This window comes from Staurois parvus, unplaced genomic scaffold (assembly GCF_062004578.1).
Source record: "Staurois parvus isolate SC_StPar_1 unplaced genomic scaffold, SC_StPar_1.0 ptg000649l, whole genome shotgun sequence".
Classification (NCBI taxonomy): Eukaryota; Metazoa; Chordata; class Amphibia; order Anura; family Ranidae; genus Staurois; species Staurois parvus.
Window position 1 is genome coordinate 434,498 of NW_028318445.1, and position 27,170 is coordinate 461,667.

The 27,170-nt window shown below is 44.3% G+C and overlaps 1 protein-coding gene across 1 annotated transcript in view; it reads right to left on the reverse strand.

Annotated features, from left to right (window-relative positions):
- Nucleotides 1-8,407, reverse strand: part of DRG2 (developmentally regulated GTP binding protein 2) — a 38,207-nt gene extending 29,800 nt beyond the window's left edge. Inside the window, exons 1-3 of the mRNA XM_089694085.1 lie at nt 8,249-8,407; nt 4,123-4,283; nt 549-638 (exon numbers count right to left, since the gene is read on the reverse strand). Of these exons, the coding sequence (XP_089550211.1) occupies nt 549-638; nt 4,123-4,283; nt 8,249-8,312 (315 nt within the window). The 5' untranslated portion in view covers nt 8,313-8,407. The remainder of the gene's footprint in view (nt 1-548; nt 639-4,122; nt 4,284-8,248) is intronic.
- Nucleotides 8,408-27,170: the final 18,763 nt, after the last annotated feature.

A 27,170-nucleotide genomic window follows, 5' to 3' on the forward strand; every position in this document is an offset into this window, starting at 1 on the left:
GGGGAGAGCGGATATAGTGAATGCCGGGTCCGGGGAGAGCGGATATAGTGAATGCAGGGTCCGGGAGATCGGATATAGTGAATGCAGGGTCCGGGGAGATCAGATATAGTGAATGCAGGGTCCGGGGAGATCAAATATAGTGAATGCAGGGTCCTGGGTTTATTAACACTTTAAGGACTGGCACCTTTAGGGAGTGGGGGGGTGCGGGGGTTACCCGAATTTGGCAGGTACCCACTTCCGCTGCAAACACCTAGGTGATCAGAAGCGGAAGTTTCAGAACTGTCGCAAGCTGTGGCAACACTGAAGATGCAGGCGCTGGGGACACAGGACGGCTGGTGAACCTGATGAATCGAGAGACAGGTAAGTGTCTGTCTTTAAAAGTTTTTGTAGCTGCTGACTTTTTTTTTTTACTGGGCCTCTGCTTTAAGAGGGAAAGGTTGAGGGGGTGGTAAAAACATGTCTCAACCACCTGGCTTTGTTTTTTTTTTACTGCCCCCTAGCCACAACTGTAAACTTAGCCTTAAAAATTCTGTTAAAGGCACTCTCACCTCTATCACTCCTGGAATGCAGGTCAGGGTGGTGAACTCATAAGAAGCAGCCTCGCTGGCTGTGGATGTCATCAAGCTTAAGAAGGTGGACTGAAATAAAAAAAACAAATGACAATATATAATACATGTCTCATATATTATTATTATTATACAGGATATATATTATTATTATACAGGATTTAAATATTATTATTATTATACAGGATTTATATATTATTATTATATGGGATTTAAATATTATTATTATTATTATACGGGATTTATATATTATTATTATACGGGATTTATATATTATTATTATTATACAGGATTTATATATTATTATGCAGGATTTAAATATTATTATTATACAGGATTTATATCTTATTATTATACAGGATTTAAATATTATTATTATACAGGATTTATATATTATTATACAGGATTTAAATATTATTATTATACAGGATTTATATATTATTATACAGGGTTTATATCTTATTATTATTATTATACAGGATTTATATCTTATTATTATTATACAGGATTTATATCTTATTATTATACAGGATTTAAATATTATTATTATACAGGATTTATATCTTATTTTTATTATTATTATACAGGATTTATATCTTATTATTATACAGGGTTTATATATTATTATTATACAGGATTTATATCTTATTATTATTATTATTATACAGGATTTATATAGCGCCAACAGTTTGCTCAGCATTTAACAATATAACAGGAGACAATACAGCAACAATACAGTTCAATACAAGAGGGTTAGGAGGGCCTGATCCTTGGAGCTTACAATCTAAGATACTTTATATTGCAACCTCTGCTGTACTTTTTAAGAATGCCTGGATCGCCAAAGGAGTTTAGTGACTCTATAAATGCACAATATATCAGCAGATCCCTTCTTAGGAGGCAACAGGGGTCCTATGTCAATCCTTGCATCACTGACAAGTGTCACTATGGATAGACAGACACTGACCAATGGACAGCGGGGGTCCTATAAGGACTGCAGCGCCATATATCTCAGTGCTAGTAAAACATCTGTGCAGGGAGTGAGGAGAGGAGCGGAGTGTGTACAAGATCATTTAAATCTCCAGGAACCCAGGTGACCATCCCAGTGGATGTTTTTTGTTTTTACATACTGTCACCCTAGCAGTAATGTGTCACCATAGTGACACTGTACTACTTGTGGGGGGTGATGAAGATTTTTTTTTTTTTTTTTTTACACCGATTGCTTTTACACCCATAAAGGCTGTAAAAGCAATACTTTCTCCTTCTCTCTGGCTGCATTCTTGCAGCCATTGAGAAATACTTTGTGAGCTGTGATTGGTCACAGCTTGTCACATGATACAAGGCTGTTGTGAATAGCCCTCTACCATGTGACCTCTGTGATCATTTACAGATTTCACACGTAGCAAGCAATGATGTCAGGAAGTGACATCTTGTTTACTACTGTTCCTGGGATCACTGATTGGCCAATCAGTGATCACATGATCGGGACCTCACACAGAGGTCCTGTAGAGCAATCTGGACACAGCGGGCACCGGATCGCGGTGCCGCGCACTCCCAGGGAGCGCGCACAGGCAGTGAATGCGGAGGCCGTTCATAAACGGCCACCCGCTCCTGCACTGCTCCCGTCCAGCCGGTTATATACATGCCGGACGGGAAGTGGTTAAAAGCACTAGATCAATGTTTTTTTTGATCCAATGCTTTACATTGTAGAGGAGAGATGTGGGGTCTTATTGACCAGATTGCGGTGCTGCGCACTCCCAGGTAGCGTACACAGGCAGTGAATGCGAGGGATGTTTATAAACGGCCACCTACCCCTGCACTGCTCCCGTCCGGGTGTTTATGTACATGTGCCAGACGGGAAGTGGTTAATCAGTGGTGTGGCCCTAAGACTTCTTTTTCTCTGGGGGAATAGGAAGAGCAATTATCAGCCGGTCCCTCTGACACTCCAGGTTGTGGGCGGGCCCTCTGTGTTCTCACTTACAATGTAGGACTGCTGGCCTTGCATTGTATGTGATGATATCAGAATGCACACAAGCAACAGAGCATCGAAGAGAAGCCGCTTGGAGGGACCAGTCCTGCATGGGGGGGGGGGGGGGGGGAGAATTCCTGCAGGATTGAGGAGTGAGATAATCATAGTTTCTTCTGATGTTGCCCTTCAAAAAAAATGAATGTTTAACCCTTGTAGTTCAGAGTGAGCCCCACTACAAGGGTCATTCTTTATTTCTGAGGTTCAGCTTTGAAAAGACCCCGTCATTACGTTTAACTTCCTGGCGCCGACCGAACGCAATTGTACCTAGACGCCGAGCGGCCGCACATTTGCGTTCTATTAAAAAAAAAACATGTGCTGAGAGTGCACGCCCTGCACACTCCCAGCACACATGTCTGGTACTCACGGAAAGGTCTCGATCTCCTCTTTCGATCGGGACCTTTCCCGATCATGTGACCGCCGTGACGGTGTCTCACATGACCCTAAACCTCCTGAAACCGTTAAAGGGCCGTGAGGCGCCAGCACCAAGGGGTTAACACAGTCTTCCCTTCAGTCTTGCCCAGTTGTACCGCCTCCTCTCCTGGACTGAAACGGCTCACTCTGATTTCACTGCACACTGTGAGCTTCTCACAATGTGCATTAGAAGTCAGAAAGAGCCCGTTCCATTTCCTAGCTGGAGGATGTCGAGAATTCTAGCCCCTTTCCTCCCCAGCCTTTCAATCATTGGATTCCAGTTCTTTAACCCCTTCCCGCCGGCGCCTCCTGGCCCTTTAAGAGTTTCAGAAGCTGGGAGATGGGACGGGCGGGGTTTAGGGATCATGTGACCGCCGTGACACATCATCACGGCGGTCACATGATTGGGAAAGGTCCCGATCGAAAGATCAGACCGGGACCTTTCCGTGAGTACCGGACACGCGTGCTGGGAGTATGCTGGGAGTGTGCAGGGCGCGCGCTCTCAGCACATATGTTTTTTGTTAATTGCACGCAAATGTGTGGCCACTCGGCTTGTAGGCCCAGACGCCGGGAGGCCACACATTTGTGTGCTGCCGGCGTGAAGAGGTTAAATCATGGAGGCTCAGCATTACATATAGACATTACCAAGGGTGGTCTGCAAGCAAATACATCCTGCTTAGGAACACCCACTCCACACTGACACCCACCCATCAAGGAATTTTGATATTTGCACAGCTCCTCCCAAGAGCTAACCCACCACTTGCACCAGGGCTGAGGAATCTTGAGAGGAGTACTGAGGCAGGGTTCTGTAATGTTTTCATGAAGATATGTACAGCACCCTGATGGTTCCTCCTGCCAGCCACGATCTGCTTACATTTTAGAGATAACATCAGAGACACAACGTTGGCATCGCTGAATCTAAAATATGATATGCAAGGAAAACAGAAAGTCTCATTGGCATGTTTAAGGGAATGGGGGAATAATGGGAAAGGGATGAACCAGGTAAGGCTTTGAACATCTATCCAAATCTTTTGATGCCGACATGTTCAGGAGCCATTTCAGAAAACGACGTGTACGATGAATCAAGAGGCAGTGAACCGTATAAGAACGAATACCGACCTTACCCACAGAGGGGAACCCGATCAGTGCCACCCGGGCATCTCCTGATTTCATGACATCGAAGCCGTCTCCTTTGCCGGTGGCCGATTTGGTTGGCTCTAGAAGCTGCGCGCGGTACTTGGCGAGTTTAGCCTTCAGCAGACCCAGATGGTACTCCGTAGCTGGAAGACAAAGCCGGGATCGGGTCACATGACACAAACGGCATGACACCATCAAATCCCAAGATCAGACCAGTTACTTTAACCCCTCGCCTACCGGGCACTTCTACCCCCTTCCTGCCCAGGCCAATTTCCAGCTTTCAGCGCTGTTGCACTTTGAATGACAATTGCGCGGTCATGCAACACTGTACCCATATGAAATTTTTTATCATTTTTTTTGTGACCGATAGAGCTTTACTTTGGTGGAATTTAATCACCTCTGGGGTTTTTTATTTTTTCTTAAACAAACCAAAAACCACTGAAAATTATGAAAAAAACGTTTTTTCTTAGTTTTTGTTATAATATTTTGTAAATAAGTGATTTCTCTTCTTCACTGATGTGCGCTAATGAGGCTGCAGTGATGGGCACTGATAGGCTGCACTGATGGACACTGATAGGTGGCACTGATGGGCACTGATGAGGAGGCACTGGTAGGTGGCACTGATGGGCATGGACAGGCATCACTGATGGGCATTGACAGGCATCACTGATATATGGCACTGTTAGGCAGCACTGACTGGCATTGTTAGGTGGCACTGATTGGCAGCACTGATAGCTGGCACTGATGGGCGACACTGAAAGGCAGCTCAGATGGGCACTGATATGTGGCATTGATGTGCACTTGTAGGCACTGATATGTGGCATTGATGTGCACTTGTAGGCACTGATATGTGGCATTGATGTGCACTGGTAAGCATTGATATGTGGCATTGATGTGGCACTGATGGGCACTAATGGACACTGACAAGGCACTGCTGGGGCTACACTGATCATCAGAGCACACTGATCATCAGTGCCAATCAGTGCACATGTCCCCTCCGCGGAATGCCAATTACCGGCTCTCCTCTCCTCTGTCAGTGTGACAGCTCGAGAGGAGAGAAATGCCGATAACCGGCATTTCCCTGTTTACATGTGATCAGCTGTGATTGGACACAGCTGATCACATGACTGAGCCGACATCTTCGGCTCTTTCCATGGATCGTTGATCCGCTGTGTCCGAGGGGCACAGCACACCACCGATCGCCGCGCGCTCCCTGAGCCGCGCATGCGTGGTGAGAATGAGAGGAAGTCATATGACGTCCTCCCAGAATGAGAGAACCACCTTGCGCCTGTCATTGGACTATATGGCGGGTGGGAGGTGGTTAAATGCGTTCTTTATTATATCCTGCAATGGTTTTTACATCAAAATGCCCAAGTCAGAAAAACAGATATCACCTTGGTAGGTGGACACTAGCTGCTAACTGTCCAGAAATGTATAGAGCAATCATATAAGAAAGGCAAACTGAAGTAGGCAAGACCATTTTTGGGAAAATGGCTCCCTTGTCTCCTCCTCCCATGCTCGTCTCCAGGACTTCTCCAGAGCTTCCCCCATCCTCTGGAACTCTCTACCCCAATTTATCAGACTATCGCCTACTCTGCTCAATTTTAGGCGATCTCTGAAAACCTATCTCTTCAGGGAAGCCTATCCTGCCCTCAGCTAATAATGGAATCTTCTATTCTTCCAACCATTCCATCCCCCACAGTTATTACCTTTTGTACCACCAGCCCCTCCCTCTTAGATTGTAAGCTCCCAGGATCAGGCCCTCCTATCCCTCTTGTATTGAACTGTATTGTTGCTGTATTGTCTCCCATCATATTGTAAAGCGCTGAGCAAACTGTTGGCAGTATATAAATCCTGTATAATAATAATAATTAGAACCCCTGGGCAGTTTGTTTCGCTGTCTGTGCCTCTGTTAAGGCGATTCACCTTCTCTATTTGTCCTGTTTACCATCATCACCAGGAGTGAAAGAAAAATCACAAATTTTGGGTTGTCACCAGAACAGCCATTGAGGAGAAATCATCCAATAGGGACACATCCTCTCTATTTGTCCTCTTTACCATCATCACCGTGTGAAAGGAAAATTTCACATTCTAGGTTGTCACCAGAACAGTAATAGAGTGCAAATCTTCCAATGGGGGCACTATTTCTGGTGACAACCAGGGATTCCCTTACTGTGCAGGTGTAATTTACTATGCTGCAAACTAGGGATGCACAGAAGTTTCGGTGGCTGAAACGTTTCAGCCGAAAACACCCATTTTGGCCATTGGCCGAAATGAAAAAAAAAAAAAAAGCACCGATACAGGTGCTGAAAAAACCTCACCGCCGCCTGCCGCTACTTAGTAGTTCTCAGCCTTACCTGAGAAACCATCGATCCCACCACTGGGCATTTTTTTTAAAGAACTAGATCAATGCTTTTTTTTTTTTTTGATCTAATGCTTTACATTGCAGAGGAGAGATGTGGGTCTTACTGACCCCATATCTCTCCATAAAGAGGACCTGTCACTAATCATTTCTATCACACGGGATGCATGCATTTCTTGTGATAAAAATAAAAGTGATTAAAAATTATTTTAAAGGGACAGTGCAAAAAAATAAATAAATCACTGCTACCTCATCAGTGCCTATCAGTGCTTCCAACTGCCCAGCGGATAAAATTCAAAACACTAACACTGATGTATAAAGCCGTTCATAATTCTGCCCCTAATTACATCACCGACCTTGTCTCTAAATACCACTCAAACCGTACTCTCCGCTCCTCGCAAGACCTCCTACTCTCTAGCTTCCTTGTCTCCTCTTCCCATGCCCGTCTCCAGGACTTCTCAAGGGCTTCACCCATCCTCTGGAACTCCCTACCCCAATCTATCAGGCTATCGCCTACTCTCCTCACTTTCAGGCGCACTCTGAAAACCCATCTCTTCAGGGAAGCCTACCTTGACCCCAGCTAATATTGCAATCCTCTACTCTTCCTACCACTCCATCCCCCACAGCCAATTACCTCCTGTACCACTCTCCCCTCCCTCCTAGATTGTAAGCTCCAAGGAGCAGGGCCCTCAAACCCCTCGTGTATTGAACTGTATTGTCTCCCTCCATAATGTAAAGCGCTGAGCAAACTGTCGGCGCTATATAAGTCCTGCATAATAATAATCAGTGCCGCCTCATCAGTGCTGCCTATCAGTGCCGCCTATCAGTGCCGCCTCATCAGTGCCGCCTATCAGTGCCCATCAGTGCTGCCTATCAGTGCTCATCAGTGCTCATCCGTGCCAGCTATCAGTGCTGCCTATCAGTGCCGCCTCATTAGTGCCCATCAGTGCTGCCTCATCAGTGCCCATCAGTGAAGGAGAAAAATTACTTGTTTGCAAAATTTTATAACAGAAACAAAGAAAACTTTTTTTTTTTCACATTTTTTGCTTTTTTGTTTATACTGCAAAAAAATAAAAACCCCAGCAGTGAGTAAATACTACCAAACGAAAGCTCTATTTCTGTGAAAAAATGATAAATATGTCATATGGATACAGTGTTGCATGACCGCGCAATTGTCATTTAAAGTGTGACAGCGCTGGGAGCTGTAAATTGTCCTGGGCAGGAAGGGGGTACAAGTGCCTGGTAGGTGAGGGGTTCAAATGGCCAGACTACCCTAGGTAGTCCACCTGAGTGCTTTCAAAAAAACTTGTCGCACTTGTGGTGTCACCCACTGTTACGGGCACCCCAAACACGGCAGGAAGGTGCGAGATAACGTGCGACAAAACACGCAGTTAAAAAAACACACAAAAGCTCGATGTACAAGAAGCTACGAGCTGCGTTGCCGTATTTATCGTACACAAGGAAGCCCGTTGAAATGAATGAGCTGCATATAGTGCAGAAACGCACATAGACACGGCGTGATTTGGCGCAGACTAACGCATTGTACATGAACAGTGAAGTGAATGGGCCCCTGACTCCACCCTCTCCTGGTTTGGGGGTCACAGCAGCTGTCTGAGGAACTACAACTGCCAGTAATTCCAGGCCATGCTGGTAATTGTAGTCCAACCGCAGCTGGAGCTCCAGGCATACACATGGCCAGCCATCCACCCCTCCCCCTTTACTGTCATGGTGAGCCCTTCCCCCAACCTTTATTCTTCTGGGTCCTGGCGATCTCCTTCTCGATCTCCGAGATCTTCTCCAGGATCCCCATGTCTGCGGCCTGCCACCAGATCACCCACCGCAAGGAACACGGCACCCAGAAGCCGGGGAACAGGGCTCGGCTGTCATCACTCCGCGCAGCCGCGCCGACGGCCATCTTTGATGAGGGCAAGGTGCCCATAAGCTGAAATTTATGGTTTTCAGATTTAAAAAAAAACAAAAAAACTGTGTACTTTCAATATGGCATGTAAAAGGCTCATATTTAAGCAGTTTCTATTCACGTTTTGGTTAAAGATAAAAGAAAACCTGAGCAGTCCTGAAAATACCAGTCTCATGGATGTTCTGCTGTTTAAAATGTCAAAACTTTTTTTTGGGGATTTTGGAAAGAGTAAGGGAGAGTTATAACTCCTGCCAGTTGTGTTTTTTGGCCATTCTGGTCCCCTAGGGGAGATTTCCCTTCACTTCCTGTACCATAGCCAAAACAGGAAGTGAGAGGAAATCCCCATAAAGTGAGGGAATCCCTGGTTGTCACCAGAACTAGTGTCCCCATTGGAAGATCTGCACTCTATTACTGTTCTGCTGACAACTCAAAATGTGTAATTTCCCTTTCACGCTCGGTGATGATGGTAAACAGGACAAATAGAGAGAATGAATCTCTATAATGGGGACACAGACAGAAATAAAACCAGTCAGGAGATGGTAAAGCCAGGCGTTTGAGCCATAGTTTTACCACCCGCCCACCTGCCTACATAGTGGCCAACTGTTACGGATTGCCTGATTGTTTTGAATGTTGTCCCGCCATTGCTTAGTCCCTAAAGACAAAAATGTCAGTAAAGTTAAAACTTTTTGTTGGATAGAATAGTGGAGGGTTATAACTCCTGTCCATTTTTTTTAGCCATTCGTGTCCCATAGGGGAGATTTCCCTTCACTTTCTGTACCATAGCCAAAACAGGAAGTGAAAGTAAATCCCCCAAAGTGAGGGAATCCCTTGTTGTCACCAGAATTAGTGTCCCAATCGGAAGATTTGCACTCTATTACTGTTCTGGTGACAACCTAAAATGTGAAATTTTCCTTTCACACTTGGTGATGATGGGAAAGAGGACAAATAGGATGAATTTCCATAATGGAGACACAAAACAGAAATAAAACCTGACAGGGGTTCTAATCCCTCTCCATTCTATCCGAAACTAAAAAAAAAAAATCCCTTCAGTGACTTTTTAATATTTTGAGGAAGGACATGAAGATTTTATGCACAATAAATAATTATAATTTATAGATATCGTGTTCTATAAAATGTTTCTTTTTTCTGAATTTCCTCTTTCTTCAGACATATCTCGAAATCAGTGACTCAAAATAATTAAAAGCATACGCCACCTTTTGTAGAAACATTCAGGCCTTGTTCACACGCACAGTCAGGGGATGGTAAAGCCAGGCGTTTGAGCCATAGTTTTACCACCCGCCCCACCTGCCTGCATAGTGGCCAACTGTCACGGATTGCCTGATTTTTTTTAATGATATCCCGCCATTGCCCAGTGTCCCGAAAATCGGAGATCAGGGTGGGGGCAGCCTGCATAGTGGCCAACTGTCACGGATCGCCTGATTTTTTTGAATGATGTCCCGCCATTGTCCTGTGTCCCGAAAATCGGAGATCAGGGTGGGGGCAGCCACAGAAAGTGCTTCCTACATCTGCAAGAGCTTAGAGCTGTAAAAAAGATCCAAAAATTGTCCTATGAGTTTGCATAACCCCTGAAAAACCAACAAGAAGCCCAGAAAGTGGGCAAAATGGTTACTTCTGGTGACAATTTTGGGGACTGGTAAATCAAAAAAACAAAAAAATAAATAAAATCCAATATTTTCCAAAATCCAATAAATTTATTGGCTCACAAATTTGCTTTTAAAAAACCAGCAGCGTGGAATCCAAATATGAATTGACTTGTGAATCGATATTAACATTTCACCCATGGACAAACAAACAAGACATGACAACCAACAATGACATATAAAGCAAAAAAATAAAAATCTCAGCGGTGAAGAAACACCACCAAAAGAAAGTTTTATCTGTCCCAAAAAAATGCTACGTCCTCATGCACACGGGATGTTTTTACAGCAGCTGTTTTTGGCTTTTGATGTTTTTTTCTACAGCCAGTAAACCAACCCAGCATGTTATCCTATGTGTCCATAACACTGTTCAACAAATTTTTATTTTTTGCCAGTTTTGGAAACAAAACGATCCATTTCTTAATGAATTTCACATTCTGAGTTCAAATATAACAATGAAATTTGTCAATTGGCTCTAGTTTTTCTGTAAACGGAAAGTTTTCTACTATAGGCGTAATGACTACATAATGCACAATAATTATATAGATAGATGTCTTTCCACAAATATAAAGCAAGTGATATTGACTACATAACAAAGCCTAAATGGCATAATATATTGCATAGGATTACCAAGAAAAATTATAGCCATAAGCTAAGTTGAATCATTTTAATACTTAGGATTCTCACTAGTTTTGTCTTCAGTTTGTGTCGGTTTTGCTTCTCTTGGCTTTTCTCTTGTATTCGAGGAAAGGGCTATCTCTTACAACTGCACGTGACTACACGCTTCAGGTTCTTCCTCACTTGACTCAACCACGAAGGATTCTGGTGCTTTAGGAATTGGTAGCCCCTCTCCATGAGGAACTGGATGTATTGCCGATGGAATATTTGGATAGTGCACAGATAACTTTTTCTTCTTATTTAGCCCTTTTACAATTGGAGGCACCATACAAAAGTAACAATTACTAACATGATCTGTTGGCTCTCTCCAAATCATTGGCACAGCGAAAGGCATAGATGCCTTTTTTCCATTCAACCATTGCTCCAGTGCCGTCCCACAAGAATTGCAGCATATATGTGGTGCCCAGCTCTTGTCCTGGTCTCCTATCTTGCAGCCAAAATACAAGTTGTAGGCTTTCTTAATCATTCCTGTTATCCTCCTTTTTTGTGAGATAAAAGTTATTTCACCGCCGATATAGCAGAAATTATCTGCTTTATTCACACAAGTTCGAGGCATTACTGAGTAGCCTATATAAGCATAAAACGAAATGTAAAGACGCTGTCGAACTACAATCAGCTACAGATACTGCAGCTTTTATGCAGTGAAGTGATGCAATTAAAGGCTAATATTGCATCATCTCAGTATACATGCAATTTTCTATTGGTCACCAGTATCAATTGCGCAATATGCAGCTGAAGTTGCATCATAATTTTGAATGGCTTACGTCATTAGATGGGTGAATATATCATGGAAACTAGAGCCAATCAACATTTTTTAGGGTCATTTTCGTTTTCAGCACCCCAAAATTATGTAAGATTAGCTAATTTTATGCCCAAAACTTTTTACCTGTTGAACAGTGTAATCAACATTTTTTGGCTGGAAAACAAACCCAGAACTAGCGGGTTTCTGGAGGAGTTTTTTAGCTGTAAAAACGCTCCAATGCTGAAAAACACAGCAAAAAATATGACATCCCAGAGGTGTTCTATTGAATTTAGGTCAAGCAAGCATGGGGGTTATTCAATTCCTTCATCCTCCAGGAACTGCCTGCATACTCTCCCCACATGAGGCCGGGCATTGTCATGCACCAGGAGGAACCCAGGACCCACTGCACCAGCATAGGGTCTGACAATGGGTCCAAGGATTTCATCCCGATACCTAATGGCAGTCAGGGTGCCATTGTCCAGCCTGTAGAGGTCTGTGCGTCCCTCCATGGATATGTCTCCCCAGACCATCGCTGACCCACCACCAATACGGTCATGCTGAACCATATTACAGGCAGCAGAATGTTCTCCATGGCTTCTTCAGACCCTTTCACGTCTGTCACATGTGCTCAGGGTGAACCTGCTCTCATCTGTGAAAAGCACAGGGCGCCAGTGGTGGACCTGCCAATTCTGGTGTTCAATGACAAATGCCTATCGAGCTCTATGGTGCAGGGGCAGTGAGCACAGGGCCCACTAGAGGACGTCGGGCCCTCAGGCCACCCTCATGAAGTCTGTTTCTGATTGTTTGGTCAGAGACATTCACACCAGTGGCCTGCTGGAGGTCATTTTGTAGGGCTCTGGCAGTACTCATCCTGTTCCTCCTTGCACAAAGGAGCAGATACCGGTCCTGCTGATGGGTTAAGGACCTTCCAAGGCCCTGTCGAGCTCTCCTGGAGTAACTGCCTGTCTCTGGAATCTCCTCCATGCTCTTGAGACTGTGCTGGGAGACACAGCAAACCTTCTGGCAATGACACGTATTGATCCATCCTGGAGGAGTTGGACTGCCTGTGCAACCTCTGTAGGGTCCAGGTATGGCATCATGCTACCAGTAGTGACACTGACCCTAGCCAAATGCAAAACTAGTAAAAAAACAGTCAGAAAAGATGAGTAGGGAAAATATTCCTGTGGCCTCCACCTGTAAAACCATTCCTGTTTTGGGGTTCATCTCATTGTTGCTCATCTAGTGCACCTGTTTTTAATTTCATTATCACCAATGCAGCTGAAACTGATTAACAACCCCCTCTGCTACTTACCTGACCAGATCAATATCCCAGGAGTTTTATTGAATTGATTTTATACTCAGTGTGTATATATATTATGGGGTTTAGATACACTTGATTTTCCATATAAACTGTGAACACAATCAGTAAACCATTTTATTTTTTTCTTTAGCAGTACACTGCCATCTTCTGGTCAATAAAGGGTACAGAATTATTAAGAGACCAAAAACATGGAGTCAACTGAACTGAGTGGTTTAATGAAAGGATTTCAGAAACAGCAGCAATGTCGGAGACATAGTCAGATGATATTCAACAATAATTTCTAAGGAAAACAAAAACTATCATGTGCCGTGCTTGCACCATTACCACACACACACACTGATAGAATTTGATAGCCCTGTTGGGATCCACAGTATGTGGAATATATAGGTAGTGGTCAGTTGGTGAAGGATCGTGGTCCTCGGTCTGTTCATGGAGCCACTTTGTCTGTTCCATGGGTTCCAGTGCCAGCAGAGAATAAAATTTGCCTTTTGTGTTTCAGAGATAGCTTACAGTGAAAGTAGTATCTTGTAATCGGGGCCGGACTGACAACTCATGGGGCCCCCCAGGCAATAGGGGATCATGGGGCCCCTGTCTCCTTGCCCAAACTCAAAAAAGCCTATGAAAAAGGTACCAGGGGCATCTCATGGGGCCGCTACTGACCTCGGGCAGTGCCCGAGTTTCCAAATGGTCAGTCCACCCCTGCTTGTAACCTAACAAGGTGCCGTGCTTGTCAGAAGTGTTACAAATGTGAATCAACTTATAATTGGAAAAACACAAAAATAGGAGGGCGAAGGATATTTTCACACCGCACTGCTGCCTATCATTACATCAACGCTGCTCCTTTCTCCCTCAGGGCAGATCCTATTCACATCAAACTCACCAGTTTGCTCTGTGGTTGTGATGTCATCAGGGGCTCATGCTAAGCAACTGCTCTACCATTGGCGCTAATTCCCCCTGGCTTAGATGGAGAATGCAGGCTTCAACCCCAGTTCCTTTTGCATGGTAAGAGACTGCTATACCATTTGAGCTAATTCTCCCTGGCTTTTTATGGAGAATGCCCCTGATGATGTAATTCGGTGCCCCTGATGACATCATTATGATGAAATGCATTGGGAAGAGCAAAGGAACAAATCTGATGTGGGTAGGAACTACCCTGAAGGAGAGAGGAGCTTCTTTGATGTCTGTGCAACATTGACAGGCCACAGCCCAAGTCCAGTCTGTAGCTTCCTGGTTGTTACTTCTTTTCAGACCTGGTTCACACCGATGTAGTGCAGTAAATGCTGCAAATCCTGTGCGTTTCCACACTGCAATGCAGTCGCATGGTGTGCATGCGATCTGTTACGGGTGTGAATGTTAAATTAATGACACCCCAAAACAGATCGCAAAACCCAATGCAATTGCCAAGAATTGCATCGCATGGGTGAGAACACAGGTGCGGGTAAAAAAAAGGTCCTGCACCTTGTTGGTGCGGATGTGATGCAATTTGAGCCATACAGGCGGGTGCCATTAGTTCTAATGGCATGGGCAGCACAGTGGCTAAATGGTTAGCACTTCCGCCTGGCAGTGCTAGGGTTGTTGGTTCGAATCCCAACCATGGCACCACCTGCCTGGAGTTTGCATGTTCTCCCTGTGCCTGTGTGGGTTTTCTCTGGGTCCTCTGGTTTCCTCCCACACTCCAAAGACATGCTGGTAGGTGAATTGGCTCCTGTCTAAATTGTCCCTAGTATGTGTATGTATGAATGTGAGTTAGGGACCTTAGATTGTACGCCCCTTGAGGGTTAGGGACCTTAGATTGTACACCCCTTGAGGGTTAGGGACCTTAGATTGTACGCCCCTTGAGGGTTAGGGACCTTAGATTGTACACCCCTTGAGGGTTAGGGACCTTAGATTGTACGCCCCTTGAGGGTTAGGGACCTTAGATTGTATGCCCCTTGAGGGTTAGGGACCTTAGATCGTACACCCCTTGAGGGTTAGGGACTGATGTGAATGTACAATATATATGTAAAGTGCTGCGCAAATTGACTGCGCTATATAAGTACCTGAAATAAATAATGGCGTCCGCACTGGAAAACACAACCGTACTGGGAAGGAAGGTTCCTGTGCGGGCTGCGTTTTCAGAAGTGCAGGGACTTCTTCCCTGCGTGTCATGGGGCACGGGAGTCCATTCAAATGAATGGGCTCTTGTGCCCGCGCAAAACGCAGCCCGCATGGCCGCATATATGTGAACCCAGGGGTAAATGAGAGGGGGACTGTCCTGATTGGCTTTCACAGTCCCGCTAGCTTCCAATCATTACTTAGAGAGCAGGAGCTGTCCATAACAGATCAGTCACTGTGCTAAGAGCGCACTCAAGTGCAGCATGTAATTGTTGAAGCCCACCCACTTTCCCGCTGCACCTTATATTAACAGAAAGGGGTTCATTTAATAGCGAATAAAAAGAACAAATAAAGCTGCTTGCTTTTAGCAGCGGTCTGATGAGCCATTATTATAGTTCTGACTCTTGTGTTTTGTTTTGTTTTTTTACAACAAAGGAGACAAGGAGAACAAGAAAAGGTACCTAGAGAGCCACCTTCTGTCCAGACAAATTATTACAATATTTAAATGCCATGTTTCCTATTACTGTATAATAATAATAATTAAAGAAAAATAAAAATAAACTTTTTTTGGCCCCAACCATAACAAAAAACTACACACAAAGACACAATCCATTCCATTTATCACACATGAATCTCTTCTGTCTAGCTTGGGGGAGCTACACAACCCGACTGTCAATTTTGGGAGCACATTTGCATCTGCCTGCCTGTCATGGTGCACAGTATAAGAAATATTTGTAAAAATCGAACTAACATATTGCTTTTGAGTTTTCAGAAGTCCCCCCCCATCTTCATAAGTCCCATTATATTATTATACAGGATTTATATAGCGCCAACAATTTGCTCACAATATAAAGGGAGACAATACATCAACAATACAAGAGGGATTTGAGGGCTCTGATCCTTGGAGCTTACAATCTAAGAGGGAGGGGCTGGTGGTAAAAAAGGTAATAACTGGGGGGGATGGACTGGTAGGAGGAGTGGAAAATTCCATTATTAGCTGAGGGCAGGATAGGCTTCCCTGAAGAGAAAGGTTTCCAGAGATCACCTAAAGCACTGTGTAAATTGATGGCGCTATATAAGTACCTGAAATAAATAATAGAAGTGAGCAGAGTAGGCGATAGTCTGATAGATTGGGGTAGAGAGTTCCAGAGGATGGGGGAGAAGTCCTTGAAACGAGCATGGGAGGAGGAGACAAGGGAGCTAGAGAGCAGGAGGTGGTGGGAGGACGGTTTGGGTGAAATCTGGAGACAAGATCGGTGATGTAATTTGGGGCGGAGTTATAAACGGCTTTATATGTGATTGTTAATGTTTTGAATATCTTCAAACACATTTCGGTTTAGGCGAAATAAAAGTCACAACTGTTGATTTTCCATTTTTTTTTATTAGGACTGTTTGCCAAACCCAGCATTGAAAACCCCAGTGACACGCTAAAAAAAGTCGCTGGCACCCTTTACCAGAACAGCATTGCGGTGCAGCTCCCTGGAGACGATGCCACAATGATCAGTGACGATGTTACATCTTTATCTCTGTGCAGCCTGACCTGCGATGGCGCTCTCATAGAATGGAGGGTTTGCCAAACCTTAAAAACTTCTGTCGCTTTAGCCACACTGACAGGATTTGCAATTCATTTGATTTCGGCAATAAAGTAATAAAAACAAAAAAACACTATGCAGGTAAGAAGCAATACTGAGCATCTCTATGTACTCAGGATGTCTCGTACAATGGAAACCGAGCAGATCATCAATAGATTGCATGAACTCACTTATTGACATAATGCAGAACGTGTGGCAGTGGAATCAGTTCTTTTAGCAGTCAAAGATCCTGAAGTATCTCTAAAGCCCAATTTTGTCTAGAGGGGGAAATGGTTAAAGTGTTACTAAACCCACAGCAGGTACAATCAGTCTGTAGATGCAGTAAAGCATGCTTGTTATACTCACTGTGGAATCTAAGGGGTTAATCCTCTGCATTGTGTAAAATGGCGGTTTGATCCTGACTTCTCTGATCCTCCCCTTCTTTCAGTGCCCCCTCCTGATAAGACATATCCTGTGGAGTCACTCTGCACATGCTCAATTTGGTGTGTATTGCTAGGTTTTTTTTCTTGGGAGAGTGCAAGTGATCAGCGCAGGGCAAATCAGCACTGTCCAGACAGAGGTCAGGGGTTCTGCATTATCCTAGTGCAGAATGAAACCTCCTCCTACAAGCTTTAACCAGTGCTCTGCTTGACACTGATAGAAGTCACAAGACTGCTATATACTGCTGATGAGAAAAGGGATTTAGCAGTTTATATTTACTAAAACAATTGCACTTCCATGTCCTGTGTACTGTGGGAGATCGGATATAGTGAAGGCGGGGTCCGGAGAGACCAGATATAGTGAATGCAGGGTCCGGGAAGACCGGATATAGTGAATGCAGGGTCCGGGAGACCACATATAGTGAATGCAGGTTCCGGGGAGACCAGGTATTGTAAATGCAGTATCCTGGGAGAGAAGATATTGTGAATGCAGGGTCCGGGGAGACCACATATAGTGAATGCAGGGTCTGGGGAGACCGGATATAGTGAATGCGGGGTCCGGGGAGACCGGATATAGTGAATGCGGGGTCCGGGGGGACCACATATAGTGAATGCAGGTTCCGGGGAGACCAGGTATTGTAAATGCAGTATCCTGGGAGAGAAGATATTGTGAATGCAGGGTCCGGGGAGACCACATATAGTGAATGCAGGGTCTGGGGAGACCGGATATAGTGAATGCAGGGTCTGGGGAGACCGGATATAGTGAATGCGGGGTCCGGGGAGACCGGATATAGTGAATGCAGGGTCCGGGGAGACCAGATATAGTGAATGCGGGGTCCACAGGCTGCAAACACAGTGTGCTTGCCCACACTGGTTTGCATTGTACAAAGATAGCATGCAGTACATTTCTAAAAGAAGTGCATGCACTACTTTTGGTGCCCATTGAAATGAATGGGCTGAAATCGCACCATGCAGAACCCCATGTGAACCCCACAAATGGATAGCACGTTCCGGGTGTGGTGTAATCCAGCCCCGAGCGGGAATAGCCTGGTTGCCCTAGATCTAGCAAGTCGCAGATATGGAAGAATGGCAGCTTCTATCAGTCATTGCACACAGGTGCCAGCATTGGAAACCTCTTTGTGTAGCTCAGTTTTGGTGACCTGCAGCAGAAGCACCTTTTATTTTTTTTCTGTGTATATCAAAAAATGGTTGCCACCCAGCAATGGTCTTCAAAATGCTCACATACCAGCACCTGCTGCACACTCATTCTAGGACCTTCGGTTCCCCACAGGGGCAGACTGACAATTCAAGCACTCGGGCACTGCCTGAGGGCCCGGGGTCAGTAGGGGGCCCCATGAGATGCCCCTGGTACCTTTCATTGGCTTTTTTGGGTGTGGGCGAGGACACAGGGGCCCCATGATCCCCTATTGCTCGGGGACCTCATGAGTTGTCAGTCCGCCCCTGGTTCCCCATTTGCATTCTGGAGCCCCTGTATAATGTTCTGAAAACGTGTTCTTCCCATGCATACTATGACATCCATATGCTTTCTATTCAGTCATCAACTGGCTCCTAAACGTTGACTTTAAGGGCCCGGTCATATCGGTGTGATTTCAGGTGTGATTTAAAATTGCACCTGAAATTGCAGCTAATGAATGTGAATGTCAGTATTTTAACACGTGCGATGTGCTGCAGCGCAATTTCTAAAGTAGTTCTTGCATTCATTTTTCTGCAGTTTATTGCGATTTCGCATACATAGAATATAATGGATGTCGCACTGCAAATTGCAAGAAATCATTGAAAATCTTCACAAGTCGCAATAAAGTCTTCTGAAATCGCAGCAGTGTGCCCGGTGACTAAAAGGGTGGTCATGCAACTAACTAGCATCCACTAACTAGCATCCACCCCTATCTTTAATTCATTTTAGGTGGAGAGATCATTTGACAATTTTTAGAAGACAGCACCTATAACATTTCTGGTGTAAATACTTCGACTGTATCAGCACCGTACTGTCTAAATCAAGGTTCACACCTATGGAGGTTGCGTTTCTGCATTGCATTTTTGCACTTGCGGTTTTTACGCGTTTTGCTTTTTTTTGTTTTTCTTGTTGCTAGGCAGATATAAAAAGCAGCAAAAACACAGCATATGCTTTCCTGCTTCCTATAGAACCAAAAACAACGTTTTGCGTTAAAAAAAGTCCCCGACCCTTTCCAAAAACCGCATTGGGTGAAAACGCGGAGATGTGAACCTGTCCGATAGGAAATCGTGTTAAATGGACTGTACTGCCTTTCTGCAAAATGCTGCGGAAACCGCTTGAACCTAGGGTCAGTGAGCTCTTACGGGGAGGCACAGTGGCTTAGTGGTTAGCATGTCTACCTTGCAGTAACTGGGTCATGGGTTCGATTCCTGACCATGGTGCCTTCTGCATGGAGCTTGTGTGGGTTTCCTCTGGGTGCTCTGGATTCCTCCCACACTCCAAAGACATGCTGGTAGGTGAATTGGATCCTGTCTAAATTGGCCCTAGTATGTGTATGTATGAATGTAAGTTAGGGACCTTAGATTGTACACCCCTTGAGGGTTAGGGACCTTAGAGTGTATGTATGAATGTAAGTTAGGGACCTTAGATTGTACACCCCTTGAGGGTTAGGGACCTTAGATTGTACACCCCTTGAGGGTTAGGGACCTTAGATTGTACACCCCTTGAGGGTTAGGGACCTTAGATTGTACACCCCTTGAGGGTTAGGGACCTTAGATTGTACGCCCCTTGAGGGTTAGGGACTGATGTGAATGTACAATATATATGTAAATTGACGGCGCTATATAAGTACCTGAAATAAATAAATGGTCATGATCCATCCTAAGGTGCCCTGAGTGTACTAATCGGTTTTAAAAAGGGAAAAAAAAAAAGACATCTTGCTGCTACACCTCATGGCATCCACAGTCAAACCTAGACCAGTGTTTTGGGTGAAAGGTTCTTTCCATGCTATGAGCAAAACGTAAAAAAAAAAAAAAAAAGTCAAAGTCATCATTATATGTAGAATCCATCAGAATTCTGATGTAATGGGGACTATGAATGCAAATCTGTCTTCCAAGTCACTTTGATATTAAGGCAAAGTATCAAAACATTATATATTTTGGTCCATCTCGTCCCTTTAACCCTGTACAGACTCTTGAAGAACCTGCTGTGCCCAACTATGGCTTGTCATAGGGTGGATCACAGACTGTGGCCCCGATCAAAATATGAGGGTTACCAAAGCTGACCTCCTAGCTATGCTAACTGCTTATCTGTCTCTGGCTGCATTCTAAGCCTAAGGCTAGCCATACATGGGTCGAATTCCGAACGATTTTTCATCCGAAAATCGGAAGCGTTGTTGACTCGGTAATCCAATGGTGCCATCAATGATTTTGAAAATCGGCTGACCAAGTCATGAAGTTCACCCCATATAACAGGCAAAACTTCTGTTCCTTCCAGGTCACGGCTCATGCGCATATTCTTTTCAGAAAAACGATCGTACGATTTGACCATCATTGAGTCGAAAATCGGTTGTTTTTCACAAATTTTCCAACATGCCTGATTGAAAAGGGGAGGAACCACGAAAATTGGCCGGTGCTATTGCCCCACTAACAGAGCGAAAATCGGCCAATTATTCTTAGGTCCGGACAAAAAAAAATCGGTCAAATTTCAACCCATGTATGGCCGGCATTAGACTTGGATACTAACATTTATAGGTAAAGTTGATCCAGGGAACATCCGATTGCCTCTCGGAGGATCAGGAAGAAATTTTTTTTCCCTGCAGGAGAAAATTGGATCATGTTTTGCTGTTTTTTTTGCCTTCTTCTGGATTTAAATAGTTGAACTGGATTATTTATTTATTTCAGGTACTTATATCACGGCCTATAATTTACGCAGCACTTTACATATATATTGTACATTCACATAAGTCCCTAACCCTCAAGGGGCGTACAATCTAAGGTCCCTAACTCACATTCATACATACACATACTAGGGCCAATTTAGACAGGAGCCAATTAACCTACCAGCATGTCTTCGGAGTGTGGGAGGAAACTGGAGTACCCGGAGGAAACCCATGCAGGCACAGGGAGAACATGCAAACTTGAGGCAGGTGGTGCCATGGTTGGAATTCGAACCAACAACCCTAGTACTGCCAGATGGAAGTGCTAACCACTAAGCTACTGTACCACCCCATGGACTTTTGTCTTTTTTTCAGCCAGACTAACTATGTAACTTGGAATAAGTATTTGGAATAGAGTCAGAGCTCCTGATTCTGTATAAGTCCCTGGTCACACTGGGTGCAACTTGGCATGTGATTTGCATTCCATATGACGTGCAAATTGCATGCCAAGTTGCACCATATTGTCCACAATTACAGCGGTCATATCGGTGTGGTTACGACTTGGTCGGAGCCGCACCAATTTCCAAAGTAGTACATGCACTACTTTTGGTGCAATTTGCATAGACATCTGTCAGATGTCTTGCAAATCACACCTCAAATCGGCATCTCACCCAACTTTGAAATTGTGTGACTTACAGTGGAGTTGCACGATTTCAAAGTCGGGACTGGTGTGACCGTGCTGTAAGGGACTTTATTTGATTTGTGCAGATTTTGCAATTCTATACACGTCGATAGGAGCGCAAAACCCACTTGAATCAGGTCACCCACAGGTCTAATGAAGCTGTCAATTAGGATTCACACACGCAGGATGTTTTAAAAATGCTGCTCCTCTTAGGAGCAGCATTTTGGCCGAAAAAAACGACTGACGTTTGAAAAAAAAAAAAGGGGGGGGGTGTTGAACGCTTATACAAGCGCTTGGGCGTTAATTCATTTCAGTGGCCAGAATAAGAATTTAAGGCCAGAATAAGAAGTTAAACGCACCTAGAGTTTATATGTGTCTGCCAAAATGCTGCTGCTCCGGGACGCACTGACAGTGGGGTTTTTCATTTCTATAGTTCCTTAAAGCCTGTACCGCTAAAAGCTTATGTGCCCATGGACACAGGATAACAGAGGGGTGTTTGGAAGCAGTAAAAAAACAAAAACACAAGAAAAAAAAAAATGCCTGATGCCCCTAAAAGTAGCTGCAAAAACACTGTGTGCATGAGGTCTTAGGAAGGGTCTCCAACGCATCTTAAACCAATGGCACCAGTTTGACATCCTCGCCCATCCTTCTTGCTTTGCGCCAGTGAACTCAAAGTTTTGAAGGCACTGGATCATCAGAACAGCCAGCTAAGTAGCATTTGATGGAGGATAGCAATGGTGGCTTTTACATCTTCGGAGGTCAGCCGTGGCACTTTTCTCCCCCTCCCATAACAGGCTTCCTTTAAACAGATTCCGATGCGACAACGCAGCCTTTCACATTATGTCTTAAAGAGAGTCTGTCACCATTTTTAAACTCTAAACCAAAGCCATGCCTGTAAATAGAATGGTTAGTATTTATGCCTCTTAACACCCATGCTGGTGAAACCTGTGGTCTTCAGGTGCTACATTGGCTGAAAAATCCACACATGCTCCCTCATTGCCAGCCATGGTTTCTTTCTCCAGCTCTTACATTATTGTAGTATCTGGGAGGTCACAAAGAAGGAACCACCACAAGCAGGAGAAACCTGTGGTCTTCAGGTGCTACATTGGCTGAAAAATCCACACATACTCCCTCATTGCCAGCCATGGCTCCTTTCTACAGCTCTTACATTATTGTAGTGTCTGGGAGGTCACGAAGAAGGAACCACCACAATCTGGTGAAACCTGTGGTCTTCAGGTGCTACATTGGCAATGAGGGAGCATGTATGGATTTTCCAGCCAATGTAGCACCTGAAGACCACAGGTTTCACCAGCTTGTGGTGTTTCCTTCTTCGTGACCTCCCAGACACTACAATAATGTAAGAGCTGGAGAAAGGAACCATGGCTGGCAATGAGGGAGCATGTGTGGATTTTTCAGCCAGCCATGGTTCCTTTGTCCAGCTCTTACATTATGGTAGTGTCTGGGAGGTCATGCAGAAGGAACCACCACAAGCTGGTAAAACCTGTGGTCTTCAGATGCTACACTGGCTGAAAAATCCACACATGCTCCCTCATTGCCAGCCATGGTTCCTTTCTCCAGCTCTTACATTATTGTAGTGTCTAGGAGGTCACGAAGAAGGAACCACCACAAGCTAAGGGAAACTAGGGGCAGAAGATCAAAAAGGCTAAAAGTTATCCCAAGGTTCCCAAACCCTGTATTCTAGGTCATTGACCAGACAAGCTGCATGCCAAATCAGGCAAAGGGTCAGTGTTGCCCTAAACAAATTATATATCTGAGAAAAAGAGGCACATTTTGATATCCTTCGTAAGTGAAGCTTTATTGTTCCGCACATGCAACACAAAGCCCCAGCTGGAGCCTCCTTAAAAAGAGGAGGAAGTGCTAGGCATCGCTTCGTGTTGCTTTTCTGGAACAATAAAGCTTCACTTATAAAAGATTTTACGGTGGGCCCCTGGAATTTTTGCATATGTACAGGTGTAGAAGAGGTTTGAACCAGCAGGTATTGGCAGCACATGTGGAAAGCATTAACCATACTCTTTGCAGACACAGTTTTGGTTTGAGGTCTAAAATATTGATAGGGTTTCTAAGTATAAAACTACCCTATACTTTCTTGTAGCCACCAGTTTCAAAAGAGGGGAGAGGAAAGATTAACTATTTTCTTGAGTGGAAGAGAATTCCAAAGAATCCATAATGATACCTCACTTCTAAGGAGCATCACAAGCTACCTAGATCTACCAGCACAACAGCGGGTGTTCTGAACCTAAAACTATGATGCTTTGAAAAGGCCAAGGCGAAGGATTCACTTACATTTCTGTCTATTATCCAGCTACGTCATTCTTCCTTATGAAAGCCTATCTGCTTCTTAGGAGGCAATGCCAGAACTCTCCCAGGCTGCACCTAGTACAGAACTTGCAAATGGGAGCCAGGCATCCAATGTTCCTAAACAGGTCTAGCTGGCACCTATTTTAATTGTTGTCTAGCCTACCGCTGTCAGAGGTTCAATATTCTAAATTAAGCTGTCCACCTCACTTACTGTTCCAGTCAACCGCATTGCTCAAAAACCTGCACAAAGGAACAAGTTCCACCAGTCTCTCTCAACCAGGGTTCCATGGCTCCCTAGGGTTCCTCCAGAGGCTGCTAGAAGTTTAATGAGCATTTTCGGACTCTTACATATTACCATTGGCACCAATTATTTTTTTTAGCCATCTGTAAGAGGGGACAGAATAGCAGGAAGCTATTCTTCTTGGTGGCCTCCAAGGGAAGGAACATTCTACCCACCTATCACCAGTGTTATAGGGCTCTCTTCCCACTGACCACCAGTCTAGTGGAGCATGGCAATGATCATGAATGTAAGGGGGCCCTTCCAACGACCAACATTGTAGTGTGCACTTTTCCACTGACCATCAGTGTACATTACCACCTTTCCCCTGACCCCCAAGACAGGCAACACCACAATTTATAATGTCTAACTCTCTTTCCAGGCTATTATTTTTGTTGCATTTTAATATAATTATTAAAAACAATTTTGTGGTAGGGAGCAGACCTGGGTGTCAAATGCACTAAGTACACCACATTCCTTATTCTTTTAATTTTCCATTATTTTGCAACTTACGGTTAGTGCAAAAGTACCATAAACTGTATTATAACAATTCGCAAGGGACCCCTAGAATCATAAAGTTAATTAACCCCTCACTGCCTCTCCCCCCCCAGCCCTTCAAGAGGTTCTAAAGGACAGGAGGTGGTAGGCATTCTGATCATGTGACTGCTCTGACTGGCAGTCACATGATCAAAAAGCTCCCAATCGCAAGTACACATCGGGAGCTTTCTGGTCCCTGCCCGTAACTGTGCTGGGAGTGTGCAGATTGAACTCTCTCAGCAAAGAAAATGTTTACAAAGGGAGGCCTCTCAAGGTTAAAGCCCACCCATTGAGAGGCAGGCAGGAATAGGTTAAAGCATTCCTTTATGTTAAATTGGGTTAAAAAAGGCTGGTCTACTGTATATGGTCAAAAGTATGTGGGCTCCCCTCCAAATTACGGAGTTCATCTACCAAAAGTCAGCTCCATAGAGACATGGCTTGAGTTTGGTGTGAAGGAACTTGACTGTCCTGCACAAACCTACTGAACAGCTTTGAGATGAATTGAGAGTCAGGTCTTCTCAACCAACATCCAACCAGACCTCCCAAATCCTTATATGGCTGGATGGACACACTCCAAAATCTTGTAAAAAGCCTTCCTGGCTAGGTGGGGGTTGTCATAGCTGCAAAGTGGGTGGCCAATGCCATGTCATGGGTTTGGACCAATATGTCCAACAAGCTCATACAGGTACAAAAGTTAGATATCTACAAACTTTTTTTTATATATATACAGTCATGGCCGAAATTGTTGGCACCCTTGATATTTCTCCAGGAAATCATGTATTTCTCACGAAACGTATTGCATTAACACATGTTTTGCTATACACATGTTTATTCCCTTTGTGTGTATTGGGACAAAACAAAAAAAGGGAGGAAAGAAAGCAAATTCGACATAATGTCACACAAACCTCCAAAAATGGGCTGGACAAAAGTATTGGCACCCTTTCACAACTGCGGATAAATAAGAATGTTACAAGCATGTGATGCTCCTGTAAACTCACCTGGGGCAAGTAACAGGTGTGGGCAATATAGAAATCACACCTGAAAGCAGATAAAAAGGAGAGACGTTCACTTAACCTTTGCATTGTGTGTCTGTCTGTGCCACACTAAGCATGGACAACAGAAAGAGGAGACGAGAACTGTCTGAGGACCTGAGAACCAAAATTGTGGCAAAATATCAACAATCTCAAGGTTACAAGTCCATCTCCAGAGAACTAGATTTGCCTTTGTCCACAGTGCGCAACATTATCAAGAAGTTTGCAACCCATGGCACTGTAGCTAATCTCCCTGGTCGTGGACGGATGAGGAAAATTGATGAAAGATTGCAACGCAGAATAGTCCGGATGGTGGATAAGCAGCCCCAAACATGTTCCAAAGACATTCAAGCTGTCCTGCAGGCTCAGGGAGCATCAGTGTCAGCGCGAACTATCCGTCGACATTTAAATGAAATGAAACGCTATGGCAGGAGACCCAGGAGGACCCCACTGCTGACACAGAGACATAAAAAAGCAAGACTACAGTTTGCCAAAATGTACTTGAGTAAGCCAAAAGCCTTCTGGGAAAACGTCTTGTGGACAGATGAGACCAAGATAGAGCTTTTCGGTAAAGCACATCATTCTACTGTTTACCGAAAACGGAATGAGGCCTACAAAGAACAAAACACAGTACCTACGGTAAAATATGGTGGAGGTTCAATGATGTTTTGGGGTTGTTTTGCTGCCTCTGGCACTGGGTGCCTTGACTGTGTGCAAGGCATCATGAAATCTGAGGATTACCAAAGGATTTTGGGTCGCACTGTAGGGCCCAGTGTCAGAAAGCTGGGTTTGCGTCCAAGATCCTGGGTCTTCCAGCAGGACAATGACCCCAAACATACGTCAAAAAGCACTCAGAAATGGATGGCAAAGAAGCGCTGGAGAGTTCTGAAGTGGCCAGCAATGAGCCCAGATCTAAATCCCATTGAACACCTGTGGAGAGATCTTAAAATTGCTGTTGGGAAAAGGTGTCCTTCCAATAAGAGAGACCTGGAGCTGTTTGCAAAGGAAGAGTGGTCCAAAATTCCGGGTGAGAGGTGTCAGAAGCTTATTGATGGTTATAGGAAGCGACTGATTTCAGTTATGTTTTCCAAAGGGTGTGCAACCAAATATTAAGTTAAGGGTGCCAATACTTTTGTCCAGCCCATTTTTGGGGTTTTGTGTGACATTATGTCATATTTGCTTTTCTGCCTCTGTTTTATATTTGTTCCAATACATACAAAGGGAATAAACATGTGTATAGCAAAACATGTGTTAATGCAATACCTTTTTTGTGTGAAATACTTGATTTTCAGGAAAAATATCAAGGGTGCCAACAATTTCGGCCATGACTGTATATATATATATATATATATATATATATATATAAACTGTATTATCAAATCCCCCATTATGCTTCTGAAAAAGGCCTTGTTCTTAAGACCAACACATACCACTTTGTAACAAAGATCTGAATGGTGGACTAATGCTGTGCCTGTAGAATATGTTCTTCTTCACAGGCTGCCACTCATTATGCAATCATGGAATGGACTAATACAAATCCAAATAGGTT